The sequence below is a fragment of the Elephantulus edwardii genome, unplaced genomic scaffold (genome assembly GCF_000299155.1).
Source record: "Elephantulus edwardii isolate Elephantulus edwardi_28Jun2011 unplaced genomic scaffold, EleEdw1.0 scaffold00041, whole genome shotgun sequence".
In the NCBI taxonomy this organism is placed as follows: domain Eukaryota; kingdom Metazoa; phylum Chordata; class Mammalia; order Macroscelidea; family Macroscelididae; genus Elephantulus; species Elephantulus edwardii.
The window spans coordinates 18,374,070-18,387,945 of NW_006399791.1; the positions used below are offsets into that span (position 1 = coordinate 18,374,070).

Consider the following 13,876-nt stretch of genomic DNA (forward strand, 5'->3'; position numbering starts at 1 on the left):
CGGTTAAAGCTACAGAACTCTTAAGAATAAAATCACCACCCAACACTGATGCCAAGTCAATGCCAACCCACAGCAACCCTACAGAGCAGAGAAGTGCCTGCAGGCAGACGGCTAAGTGTTTCCTCCCACTGAGTGGCTGGTGGCTGTGAACCACTGACCTTCCAGTTAGCAGGTGGACACTTGCTCACTGCGCCACCAGGACTCCTTCCTGGAAGAAACACAAACTGAAACCTCCATGACCTTACCAAACATGATGTGAAATACAAAGCAACAAAAAATAAAACTGATAAACTATACTTCATCGAAAATAAAAAATATTTGAGCTTCAAAGGACATTTTAAAAGACTCTGAGGATCAAGGTGCGCCTGACCAGAGATGCGATATTTTCAAATGCTTCATATGTATGTGGACACCAGAAAATGGATTTTTTAAAAAAAAGACCAAAGGGGGGAGCAGAGAGTGAAAGGCAACACATCATTTCTCTGATAAAGGACTTGCATCTAAAATATATAAAGAACTCTTTGCATGTAGTGGTGATGGTGGTTGTTATGTGCCCTCAAGTAGGAATTGATTCCTAGCTGACTCTCCAGCAGGTTTTCAGAGGCTGCAACACGAAGAAATTGCCTGTCTCCCTCAGTGGGACTGGTGGATACAAACATTCAACTTTTCAGTTATCAGGACACATTACACACTCTGCTACCTGGGCTCCTTGTTAAAACTAAAAACTCAACTCATTGCCATGGGGTAGGAAGTGACTCATAGCTTACCTACCCTCCAGCAGGTTTTCAGGAGACTGTAAATCACATAGGAGGGGAATGCCCATCTTTCTCCAGGGAGATGCTGGTAAATTCAAAGTATCGGAGAACCTTGGGGTTAATCTTTAGTTAGCAGCAAATCAAAATCCACAGTGAGATGCCACTTCAAGCCTACTAGAATGGCTATAAATAAAAAAGGCAGATAACAACAAATGTTGGCAAGAATATTGAAACTTTTGTTGAACATTATTCAAAACTTCAAACTTAATGCTATATTCAACTCATCGCTGACCCACCAGGGGATTTCCAAGGCTGTAACCACACAGGAGGAGATTTGCTCATCTTCTTCCTCAGGAGCTGCTGATGGATTCGAACCACTAGAGAGGCTCGGGCCTTGAGTCAGCAGTGCAGCTCCCTACAGGCTACACCACCAGACTCCCTCTAACAGTGCTGTTCTTGTTGTTAAGTGCCATCGAGTCAAGTGTGACTCATAATGACCCTATGAAAAGCAGAGCTGAAACCTGTCCTATCCTGTGCCATCCTTAGCATCTCTGATCTACTTGATCTTATTGCTTTAGTCATTGTGTCAATCCATCTCATTGAGGGTCTTCCTCTCTTTCGTTGACTTCCATTTGTCTAAGTGTTGAGTGCCCCGCAGACTGCCAGAAGATCAAACACATATGTCTTGGAGAAAGTGCCAGCAGGTTCTTTGGAGGAAAGGATGGTGAAGCTTTGTCTCTCATACTTTGGACAAGTTGCTAGGAGAGGGTATTCCTTAGAAAAGGTTATCATGCTTGGATAGGTGAAGGGTCAGCAAAAGAGCAGAAGCCCCTGCCCCCAATCAGGCAGGTTGACATGGTGGCTGCAACAATGGGCTCAAATGTGTCTGAGATGATGAGGATGCACAGGAGAGGACAAGAACTCAGTGGCATCTAGCAACACCACCATAATGCATCTCTGGTGGCCTGGTAGTAGGAAGCTGCACTGACAACTCAATTGCATGGAGTTCGAATCCACCAGCTTCTTTGTAAGAGAAAGAAGGAAGTCTCCTCCCATACAACTTACTGCCTCAGAAAACCCACTGGAGAGTCAGCTATGAGTTAGTCCAACTTGATAGCACATAACAGCACAATGGATATTATTTGGCAGTAAAAAGAAATGAAGTGCTGATATAGCACAGATGAACCTTGAAAAGATAATGCTCAGTGAAATTAGCCAGTCTACTGGGTTTCTTCTGGAGATGACAAAATGTTCTAAAATTGAGGTGATGGTTGCACAACTTGAGTATAGTAAATGTGCTAATGCTCTCAGCTTTTAAAAACACTGTGCATTCACTCAAATAGCAATAAAATATAAAAACTGCAGAACAAACAAAAAAAATACAGGAGAGCGGGCAGAAATCTCAAGAACAATGTCTGTGTGCTATATTCAGCTCCCACGCAGTTTGTCAGGCACAGGGTAAGAAGCTGTGCTGCAATCCCAAAGGCACACAGTTCGAATCCACCAGTTGCTCTGCGAGAGAAAGACGGGCAATCTCCACCCATGAGATTAACTGCCTCTGAAAACTTGCCGGCGGGTCAGCTGTAGGGTGGCTCCAACTCAGTGGTACATAACAACAAATGTCAAATAGTCTACCAGGTTATGAGTGAGGAATACTAATTCAGCTGAAAAGCATAAGCACAATAAGATCAAAGGATAAGCATGATCCACTTGAAGTTTAGTCAGAGTTAAGGGCTGTATTACTGTTTGAATACCCTAGCTGCTCCCTCTCTCCTCCAGGTGGGAACCAGGTATTGGCCGTCAATCTAGGAAGGTCATGTAAGCACTGTCTGCATGTCCTGCGAGTGGAAGGGCTACCACGTGCCATGTATTTTTGCAGTTCCTGTGTCTACGGGGCTCTAGGGCACAGGAGTTGTTGATCTGTTGTTTCAAGGCACAGACCTTGGCTTGGGAGGCTGTGTGCTGGTGCAACTGGGGCAGTGTGGGCTGGAGGACATTAGATAGAAGGTCATGGCATGATGTGGAGGGGCAGCCCAAGACTGGGGCGAGGCTTGGCGATGCCTGCGGGCAGGGAAGATTTGCACCCACTTCTGGAAAGCTCTCAGACTCTGGAGTTCAAAAGGACGAGGCAGGGGCCGCATGGGGGGTGTGCTGCTGGAGCATGACACTCCCATTTGCACAACAGGAAATGCTTTCGTCCCAGCAAACGTATTATTTGCCTGAGGTTGCCCATCTGGATCAGAGCAAGAAGCAATTCCTATCGCATTAGTGGTCTCCTCTCTGGGGCCTGTGGAGGAGGGTGGTTGATGGAGGCAGGAGGGGAAGAAGGCCTGGATGGGATCTGTGCCACTAGCGGGCCAGCAGACTGACCAGAGGCATCCCCAACTCTTCAGGGAACCTGCACTGGAGTCACTGCCCAGCGTACCTGCCTCCCTGCCAGCAGGGCAGACGCCAAGCTAGAAGTAGGTGCTGGAATCAGGCCTTATCTTCTGTGGTTTACTTATTTGCTCTTGAAGACTTAATTGTTTCTCCTATTCTGAGAAAAAGGTTCACAGTGCAGTTCAAAGGCAGGACCTGCCACTTGGTAAATCCAGGCCTCTGTGGAATGCATACATCCTTGCCAATGCCTTCTACACTTTATCTCCTTGAACCTTTCCAAAGTCTCTGAGAAAAGCTGCCATTATCCATTTTACAGGTGAGGAAACTGAAGCTGAGCAGTTAGTTACCCCAGGGGCAGGTTCTCCTCATTGTTTGTATCCACCGCACAACAAAGGCCTGCATCCTGCATACAACTCAAGTTAGGACCACCCCTGGGGCTTAGTTTCACATAGGATTATGCAAAGTCGGGGGTGGGGGTGAATAGCGCAGAAGCAGAGAACTCAATTCCAAGTGGCTTGGTCTCCCTTTATTGGAGTTTAGCTTCCATCTGCCCCCTCTCCCCCTTATTTGTCTTTCCCTTCCTCACCTGGAGGGACAAATCCAACTCTCATTCTTCCAAGACAAAACAAACAAAACCTAGGCTTGGCCTGTTTGAGAAGCCACAAGAAAAAGGTGACAGCAGGTCTCCAGACCTGTTTCTCCAGCTCTCCAGTGTGTTTGCACAGGGCTGGGTGCACTGTGATCTCAATGAGGTGTCAGGTGAGGGGAGGTGGAACAAGGCAGGCAGCCTGAGGGGCAACCCTGGTGGTGCATTGGGACTCCCTGCTGGGCCCCAGGCACCTGGCCACAGCCTGGAAACTCTGAGATCATCCTGAGCTGTGCCTGCGATATATGTCACAATTGGCCCCTGTGACATCGAAGATGTAGGAACATCAGTCCTCATCACTTCCCACCAATCTTTTGTGTTAGCTGTTAGCCCACCACTTCTCAGCAGATGCCTCTGACCGTGTCCACCTCAAGCCCAATGTCCAGCATGTGGCTAGTAACTCAGGTCTCCCTACGCACCACTGAACTGTTGGTGCCCTGTCTCCAAGCCCAGCAGGTCATGCGGACATGCTGCTCTCTCTTTCTCTCCTCCCACTTGGGCCTCCAGCACTTTCTTCAGGTCTCTCCAACCATCCTGTTGTCCACACCACAGCCAGGTGCCTATGCATCCATTCACCTGGCAGCGCTCCCTGGGCCCCAGCATCCGAAAGCAGTGGCCTTTCATGATTCCACTCCTGTATTGAAATCCTCTGTCAACCACTCTGAGTCATTACAACTCCCAAACTTTCCAGCCATGACAAGAGAAGAAGAGGGGAAGGGGCTGGCGGTCAGACTCTTCTCCTCCTCCAGGTGTGCGACAAGGTGAGCAGTCCCAGTCTCTACACACTACCCCACCAGAGCTTTATTATACAACATTATTTATATAACATTGTTATGGACCTTGAGTTGGAATCAACCCATAGCTGACCCTGCAGAAGGATTTCAGAGGCAATAAATCACACAGAAGAGATTATCCATCTTTCTCCCAAAGAGCAGCTAGTGGATTCAAACCACGTGCCTTTGGGTTGGCAGTACAACTCCTTACCAGGAAGCCAGAGAAACTTAGGAAGCTCTATATAGGTGTTGTCATCATCTTTATAATTTACAAATGATCACCTTCAACAAACCCCAGAGGCAGTAGAACTAGCTTCGTTATCTGAACCTCTTCTCCCCAGAGCGTTCTGCAGAGCCTCTGCCCTGGGACAAAGCCATTGTGGCCACTGTTCTCGATTTATCATGTTGTCTTGAGTACACCATTCCCTTACTTAGGGAAATTGCTTGTTGTCTTCAAAGGGCACTATTCTAGCCCTAGACGGAAGAAGAAGCTCCCTGGCATCTCATGATTCCCATGGTCCATGGACCATGAATCCCATGGATGTTCACAGCCGGGGTTCTTGAGACACACAGGAAAGGACATCTATCCACTGCGCTGTGCTGTCTGCTGGGTCCCTGGCTCAAGACTGGAGAGATCCAGCCAAACAAGGGCAAAGCCAGTCCCGAATAGCTGGAAGGTCCCAAACAGGTCTAGCTAAGCTCTCCAAGGGTTGAGCCCCACTCTTCCTGCTCCCTCACCAAGTGGCATTAGTAAAACGCTCAGTTTCCTCATTTGTACAATAGGGACAGGTCAGATGCATCCTGAATGTAAATACACCTCATCTACCGGCAATGTGTGCCGGATCCTATGGTGGTTCCTGCCCTGTGCCCTCTGCCCCACACCTTGTCCAACACCTGCCAGTGAGGCTGGGTTCCTCCTCCCTGCACCCTCTGGCAAACAAAAGTCAAATCTAGGTTCCTGATAGACCGCCCTTAATTTTTTTTTTTTTAAAGTGAAACTGTAACATGATTCTCTTCATGGTTACAAGACTTCTCTTTGCCAATAGTTAGATCCAAATATCAGCCATGAAACTCAAGTTTCAACTGTAGCTGTGTTCCCTCCTCCCCCACAGCATGCCTGGGCTGAAGCTCTAACCCTTACTCTTGGAAAGGAGAGCCTGTCCGGAAGCAACGCTTTTTTGTTACATTAACTGGGTCATAACTGTTATGTGCCTTCCAGTCAGAATCAATACATTGCCGACCTTCCAGCAGGCATTCAGGGGCAGTAAATGTCAGGGGAGGAGACAGCTCATCTTTCTCCCAAAGGGCAATTGGTAGATTTGAACCACAAGCTTTTAGGACCACAGCTTCTTACCACTAGGCCACCAGATCATAACTAAGTTCAAAACCAAAGCCACTGCTGTTGAGTCTGACTCACAGCCACCATCCACTGGATCTCCCAGCTGTAAATCTTCATGGAAATAAACGGCCATCTTTCTCCTGAGCTACTATCAGTGGACTAAGCCCAATGCTTAGCCCACTTCACCACCACGGCTCGTAAAGAACACCAAGAAACACCTAGGGCTGTCACAAAGGGAATCAGCACAGACAGGACCCACCAAAAATGCTATTGTTGTTGTTGTGTACCGACAAGTCAGAACCGACCCATACCTGATCCTCCAGTAGGTTTTCAGAGGCAGTAAATTGCACCGGAGGAGATTACCCATCCTTCTCTGGCAGATCAGGCTGGTGGATTCGGACCCCGTGCCTTTGGGTTGGCAAAGTACAACTCCTTACCACTAAGCCACCAGAGATCTCCCTCTCCAGAAAACTAAGACAATAAATCTCGGCATTTAACGCCACCCGCGTGGGGAATTTCTAGTAGGGCAGCCGCCAGGACACTGAGCCATTTCTCTGCTGCATCAGGAGGGATTCCCTTCCCTGGAGCTGGCCCCCAGTGTGCTGGCCTGCTGTCTAGTCACTGGCTCGGTGCCCTGACCACTAGAACCCAAGATGCACCTCACAGTTCAAGAAAGTCCTGTTTGCAGAAACTCCTGACCTTGAGGGGTCTATCAACCCGCAGGTGAGTGTAGAGGTAAAACCACACAAACCAGAGATTTAGGGCTAAACTAAAAAGGTATTTTCCGCCCTTCCAATCCAGCAGGCCACGTGTTCTCGAGGCTGCAAATGGGTAGTGAGGAGGCATCCCTTTTACTCGGGATTTAGGAGTGGAGAGAGGGCTGGTAAGGGAAGAAGAAACTCACACAGCCACAAGAGCCAACATTTTCATTTTAGAGACTCAAGGACAGATGTACTGGCCTCTCATTCTGGTCCTCCGTCATATTCTCGCCCTGTGGGCAGAGAAGCAAGACCAAATGGCTCGGTGCAAATCACATCTGTTTTCAGAATCATGTTTTTTACAATTAAAAAATGTGGCTGCTGAAAGGGAAAACAAGGGTGGGGTTAATATGAGCTCACGCTAAGCATCCCAAACCCTCAAAAGCAAGCACTGATGGTGGGAAAGGATGTTCAGGAAAGCAGGCCACAGTCAGAATCCAAACAGGGTCCGCGGCCAAGAGTCGTAGGATTCCTCAACCTCAACACCTTTGGCATTCTGGGCTTGATATCGCTCTGCTGGGGGGGCCCTCCTGGATATTGGAATGTGTTCACACTGCACTTGCTCAGCAGCACTGACACCCCAATGCCTAACTATCAAACGTATCTCCAAAGCTAGCACACTGCCAGTGAGCGGACACCAATGAAGACTCTAGAGACCGCTGAGCCACCCAATGGGAGAGAATCCTTCCCAGCTGACAATCATTCCAGCGGCTTAACTCTTCCCATGAGCCACGGGTTGTTGCTTTGGTTTTTGGGTTGTTGTTGTAGTTTTATCAAAGCTTCTCATTTTTTATTTTAAAAGTATAGATTTCAGCTTTACTTAACACACTTTCTTCCCTGTGGCCTAGACAGGGAAACATGAGATTCAACATAACCACAATTAAAATTCCAACAGCCTTCTTCACAGAAATAGACACAGCAATCCTCAGCTTTATTTGGAAAGACAAGTGTCCCTAAATACCTAAAACTATGATGAAAGAAAAGAGCATAGTAGGAGGAATCACACGTCCTGATTTTCAAACATACTACGCAGCTACAGTAATCAAACCAGCCTGGCGCTGGTCTAAAATAAGACACAGAGACCAACAGAATCAAGAGTCCAGAAATAGACAAGCATTTACATGGTCAACTGAGTTTTTTAAAAGCTGTTGAAAACCTACTGTCTTGGAAAAAATACAGTTCAGACAAGGATCTCATATCAAAAGTTTACAGAATCCTACAGGTTCTCCACAAGAAAAAAACTGATAACACAATCACAAAATGGGAAAAAAACATGGAGAGAATTTTCACAGAGGATGGTATTTGGATGGCAAACAGATACATGAAGAATGCTCCAAATCACTGGCAATAAGAGAGATGAAAATCAAAACCACATACCATTTCACTCCAGTAGCAGTGGCAAAATTTAACAGGACAGCAAGTAATAAATGGTGGAGAAGATGTGGTGAGACAGGATTTCTTATACACTTTTGGTGGGATTGTAAAATGGTACAAGCACTCTGGAAGGCAGTATGGCACTTCCTCAGAAAGGTGAACACAAAAATTTCATATGACCCAGCTATTCCACTGCTTGGAAGGTACCCCAAGACAAAGAGAACTGAGGCACAAACGGAGTTTTGTACACCAATGTTCATAGCAGCATTATTCACCATTGCAAGAAAATGGAAACAGCCCAAATGTCCAACCACAATTGAACGGACTAAGAAATTATGGTATATTCACATGATGGAATATTACACAGCACGCAGGAGCAACAATTTTGTAAATAATAGGGTCTCCCAATTTGCTGGATGGAGGGGGTATGTGAAGAAAATAGCAAAGATCTGATGTGAAAAAATAATATGTAAGAACTTTGTAAATAAACGAGTCTAAAATAAAAAAGTAATTAAACCAAATTAAAAAATTCATTGCTAAAAAAATAAAGCTGTTAAATTCATCTGGTGAGAAAAGAAATTGTTTTTGTTAGGTGCCATTAATCTGAAGCCTACTCACAGCAACCCCAATGCACAACAGAAAATAGAACAAAAAAAACCAAACCTTGCCCTAGCTGACACCACCCTCAACAACACCCACTCTGCTCACGGTTGTAACCACAGTGTCACTTGATCTTCTGCATATTTCCTCTTTTTCTGGACTTCTAATTTTCCAAGCATGTTGTACTTTGTCAATGACTAGCCCATCCTGGCAATATGCTCAAAGTATGTGAGACAAAGTCTTACCATCCATCCTTTTAAGGGGCACCCTGCCTGCAATCCTTCCAAGACAGATGTGTCTGTTCTTTTAACAGTTTGTGACATATTGAATATTCTTCACCAACGCTACAATTCAAAAGCCTCAATTCTTCCTTAATCTTCCTTAGTCAATGTCCACTTTCAGATGTATTGGAAGCAATGGAAAATACCATAGTTTGGCTCAGGTCTCTAAACCGACATTTTTGTTCTTGAGCACTTTCAGGAGGTCTCTGACAGATCTGCACAATGTAACACACTGTTTGGTTTCTTGATGGCAGCCTTCACAGGTTCACTGTGGTTCCAAGTACAACGAAAATCTTTGGCAACTTTATTCTTTTCTGCATTTAACATGATTTTGTCATTTTCCTTATGTTGAGGTATAAACTACATTGGAGGCTGTAGTTTTCACGTGTTCTTTATCTTCTACAAGCAAAGTTGTATCATCCGCATATTACAGGTTGTTGAAGCGGAAAGTGCAGTGCATCCTTTTGGACTACTGGTCCCTGCACTAGACAGAGACCCTGACCAGAAGTGGCACCTGCAGGGGTAGTGAAAGACCAGCGAATGGCATGAAACAGAGCTGAACTGGATCTACCAGCCCACAGAGTCAGAGCCAGGGCCTCCACCTTGGCTTATCGGCAGAGGGACCAGGGTAGCCCTCCCCCTCCAGTTGGCAGCCTTCAAAGAGCTTTGTAACACTAGCCCAGAGCCTTAAGGCAGAACCCATGAAGGCTGAAGGCCTAAGGGCTTAAAAGCAAATCTGAGATGCTTTCCTGACTAGAGAACTATATCCTGTTTCTAACCTATTAGAACCTATCACTCCCCTAACAAACCCACAATGGTGAGTATTGTTGTGAGCACTGTGTGGCCACCACAATGGCCACAGCAAGCATGCTGGAGGGGTAGTTGGTTAACACCATTGACAGAAGCAGGGGTGAGAGCATGGGGTGGTTTCGTGCTGTTGATGTTGTGAACGTAGTAGGGTGGAAGCCAGATATTGCAGCCCCCTATGCCAGATACACAGTATTTACAGGAACCTAACACACTGTGTAAACTTTCACCAAAAAAGAAAGAAAACATTTTTTAAAAGGAAGAAGAAAAGGGGCCCCATCAAGAAATATTCCTGCCTCTCAGGCTCCCAGCACTAAATATTCATCCAGTCACAGAGGACAGTCTGAGAAGCTTTGGCAAGGTAAAGCACTTGGGAGTCCATAATCTTTTACTGAAATTACCTTAATTAAATGCCAGTGTGTCCCTGGCAGCAGATTGGGTAAGAGAAGACATGGGAAACGAAGACTCCATCCTGCTCGGGAGAACTGTCTTCCATCAGGTCAAGAGACAGACAGCTCAACTGCCCGTTTTGACTCCATTAGGAATTGTTGTTAGATGCCACTGAGTCGAGTACAACTCAATGCAACCCTATGAACAGCAGATCTGAACCCTGAACCATCCTCACATTGAGCCCTTGCTGCATTGATTGAGTCAGTCACTCCATCTCACTGAGGGTCTATTTCTCTTCCACTGACCCTTGACCTTTCCAGGCATAATGCCCCTTTCCAAAGAATGATCCCTCCTAACAACATGCCCAGAGGTACAAAAGTCCAAGTGTGCTGTGGAGGACAGAGGTGTCCCAGCAGAGGAGAGCATGTAGCAATTAGCTGGCACTATAGTCTTAGGACAGTCCTTGGACAGTTTGCCTTGACTACTAACTTAGTCCAGGGAGCTCTAGTGATCTAGTGGGTAAAGAGCTGTGCTGTCAACCCAAAGGCAAGTGATTTGAATCTACCTGCTCTTCCATGAGAGAAAGACAGGCAATCACCTTGTGTGTGATTTACAGCCTCTGAAAACCTATCAGTGAGTCAGCTATCATTTTGTTCCAACTTGATGACACAGAACAACAATAAAGGTTGGCAGGATGTAACCAGTAAACAAAAGCCTAAAGATGTGCTGTTGTACAGATTACAGCCAAGAACACTCTTTGCAGCTGTCCTACCCTGTAACCCATGGTTGTTTAGATGACTTGGAAATGACTCAGGGGCAAAAAGGTCTGGGGTCTGGGAGGGTTTCATGGTATTCTTTTGGTTCTCTTGATGACACAGGGGACTCCACACAGATGTTCAGGGAAGGGCAAGACACTCCAGACTGAGGGGCCTCTGGAGCACCCCTGGAAGCTCAGCATGGCAGAAAAAGGTAATCACCTCAGCAGGGAGCCCTAAGAGTGGACCAGGTTTGGACCATGAAGAGCCAGGCTTGCCTGCAAGCTAAGGAGTTTGTACTTGGGGAAATGGTTGCTGGAGACAATATGAGGGAAGATGAAATAGGAACAGGGTTGGATGCAGAAAACCAGCCAAAAGGATATAGCTGACTCAGAAGATAAGGTGGGGTGGGGAGGCAGCCCATGAGGACAGAGGTGGCAGAGGGACGAGAGTTCTGCTCAGGGTAAGTGCTATGAGCAGAAGAGAGTCTCTGTAGAAGGGCCAGGACCTGGTGAGTGAGTACATGTTAGGTAGATGGAGAAACAGCAGGGAAGAGGGGTGTTGGCCACAAACCTGCAGCACTGAGCCCACAGAGGGACACAGCATGTAAGGTGACCAACATAGAGGCCAGTGGATTACAGAGACGATACTGGCCACAGACCAGCTGAATGTTCTAGAATCTGGTGGAATGACTTATTCTGCTTTCCTGGGCCAACTTTCTCATCTGTAAAGATGCTCATGGGGAGTAAGCATCAAGATCTCTCCCAACTGTAAAATTTTGTGAGTCTGTGTATCAGAAACGAGGGTGAGAGTTGTGTACCTCCAGACTCACCCCAGGAAGAACACTAGCCCCAGATGAGGGAACTGGGTGCTTCTGTGGGCAGCCACGCCCGTGAAGTCCTAACCTTCCTTCCACACTCCACACCCGAGCAAACAAGCACCCCTCCCTCCCAGCCCTGCAGCTCACACATGCGGTTGGTTCCATTCCCCCACATCTGGCTGCATGCTGCTTTCCTTCCTTCCCCATTACTGGGTAATAAAGAGCAGACTGGCAAAATAGTTCAAATACCTTCTTAAAAAGTCCACCTCCTTGTGGACTTGGTGGCCTATTTTGAGCTGAATGTTTCTACCGTCCAGGCTCTGAGCTGCTCTAGGCATTAACATCTGTTCCAACTGAACGGTTGGGAACTCGGACACTCCGAGTGTGGCTGCGGACAGCCTGCCTGATCAGTTGTCAGCCAGGGAGAAGAGACTGGAATGAACTGACTGGAATTCTCATCTTCCGCCCCCTCTCACTTTCTGCCAGGTACTAGGAACTGAATCACGGCATGGTAAGGATTCCACTAGAAGATGCACAAAGTTAGGGCTGCAGGAGGCCAGAGAAAGAAGCAGTGGTTTCAGTGGAATGTACAGGAAAACAAAGAAATGAAGAAGCCAGAGAGTTGGATGTTAGGGGTTAAGGGCAATCTTAGTTGCAGAAATTGCCCTGAGAACAGGAAAGGCCGAGCTGGCACCAGAGAACATCAGGGAAGGGGCAAAGAGGGGTCTGAGAAGTTTATAAACAGAGGAAGGTCAAGGGTAATGCAAAGAGTGAGGTCTAGCGGGTGCAATTTAACACCCTGGGAACATTAAGCCAATGAGGGAGGGAGAAGATGGTGGGGTGAATGTGGAATCATAGTTTCTGGTCTGTTTTCTAAGGAGCAATAGCATTTGATCCTGCAGGGTAACAAGGAGACACTGGACTCAAGGCCACACCAGGCGACCTCACAAGCCTCAATTTCCCAGGTCGGGTTTCTGCTTCTCAATTAGAGCAAGCCTCAGGCCCCAAACCTTCAGCAGCTGATCAAACACCCCAGCACAGTGTGCACACTTTGAAGGGGAGAGAAAGGGATGAGAAAAATCCATACATGTGCCCAAATTTTCAGGCAACTGGCCAGTTCAGGTTGGGTACATTTCTTGAACAAACAGGATTTCCTGGCACTAGACAGCAATGTCCTCTTCCCATCCAAGGATGTAGGTCATCTTTTTTAAGTTCCAAAGCACGGGTCCCAAAGGGACCCACGTCCTCCCTGAACTTGAACAACCTTCAAAGGCCCCGCAGAGGACTGTCCATCTTTTGCCCAAGATACCTCATGACCGCGTGACTCCTTGCTAGGGAAGGGTGACCTGCATGGGCTCTGGAGAGTCGTTCTCTCCTACCACCACGAAGTCACGGAAGACCACCATCTGTTGCCAAGCACTTTTAATCCCCACGGTAAGGAAGTGTTTATCTGGGGTAGCAGAACAAAGGAAAAGAAAAGAAGGTGGGGATGAGGGAGTCACTGATGGCAGGAAATGGAAGGGTGGCAACGTAAGATTAATGCCAGATGTGCTTGAGTTCAAATCCCAGCTCCACCACTTGAATCAACTTGAATGAGCCACCTTATCTCTTAAATTGTTTTCTCATCTGTGAAACGGGTACGAAATTCCACCACCCATAAGGCTGGCTGTCAGAACAGAGAACATGTTTGCTACTGTCGAGCTTCAGTAAAGAAGTCACAAATGGAATGAACTTTTAAGAAGCATATGATTAAAGAATGGGGAGATCCCTAAATTGTGTACCAAGCAGAAACGGAGGGGTGAACCTTGTACACACACACACACACACACACACACACACACACACACACGGCGAACAGGCACATAGCTGACTGGAGGGCGCCAAGGCCCAGAGGCCCCAGGGGAGCCGCACACGCAGAGCACCTGTGTGTGCGCAGATGGAGAGAATGCGCGGTGACAGCAGGCTGGCGGTGCGACCGCCTCTGCCCTTCCCATGGGGTTAGAAAGAGGGCGGCGGACGCACCTGAAGACGCGCAGCAGCAAGCAGGCGATGAGCAGGGCAGAGAAGGTGCACGCCACAATGACGGCCGCCTTCAGCGTGGGCAGGTCGCGGAGGAGGCTGGAGATGCGGGTCACCAGCGCGTCGCCGCTGCTGTTGGAGCTGCTGCCGCTGCCTGCCGCTGCCCTGGGCGCCGTCTGC

General features: G+C 47.5%; 1 protein-coding gene across 1 annotated transcript in view; it reads right to left on the minus strand.

The window, feature by feature from the left end:
• Window positions 1-13,876, minus strand: part of FAM174B (family with sequence similarity 174, member B) — a 38,000-nt gene that overhangs the window by 23,790 nt on the left and 334 nt on the right. The window contains exon 2 of the mRNA XM_006885237.1: window positions 13,700-13,872. Within this exon, the coding sequence (XP_006885299.1) occupies window positions 13,700-13,872 (173 nt within the window). The remainder of the gene's footprint in view (window positions 1-13,699; window positions 13,873-13,876) is intronic.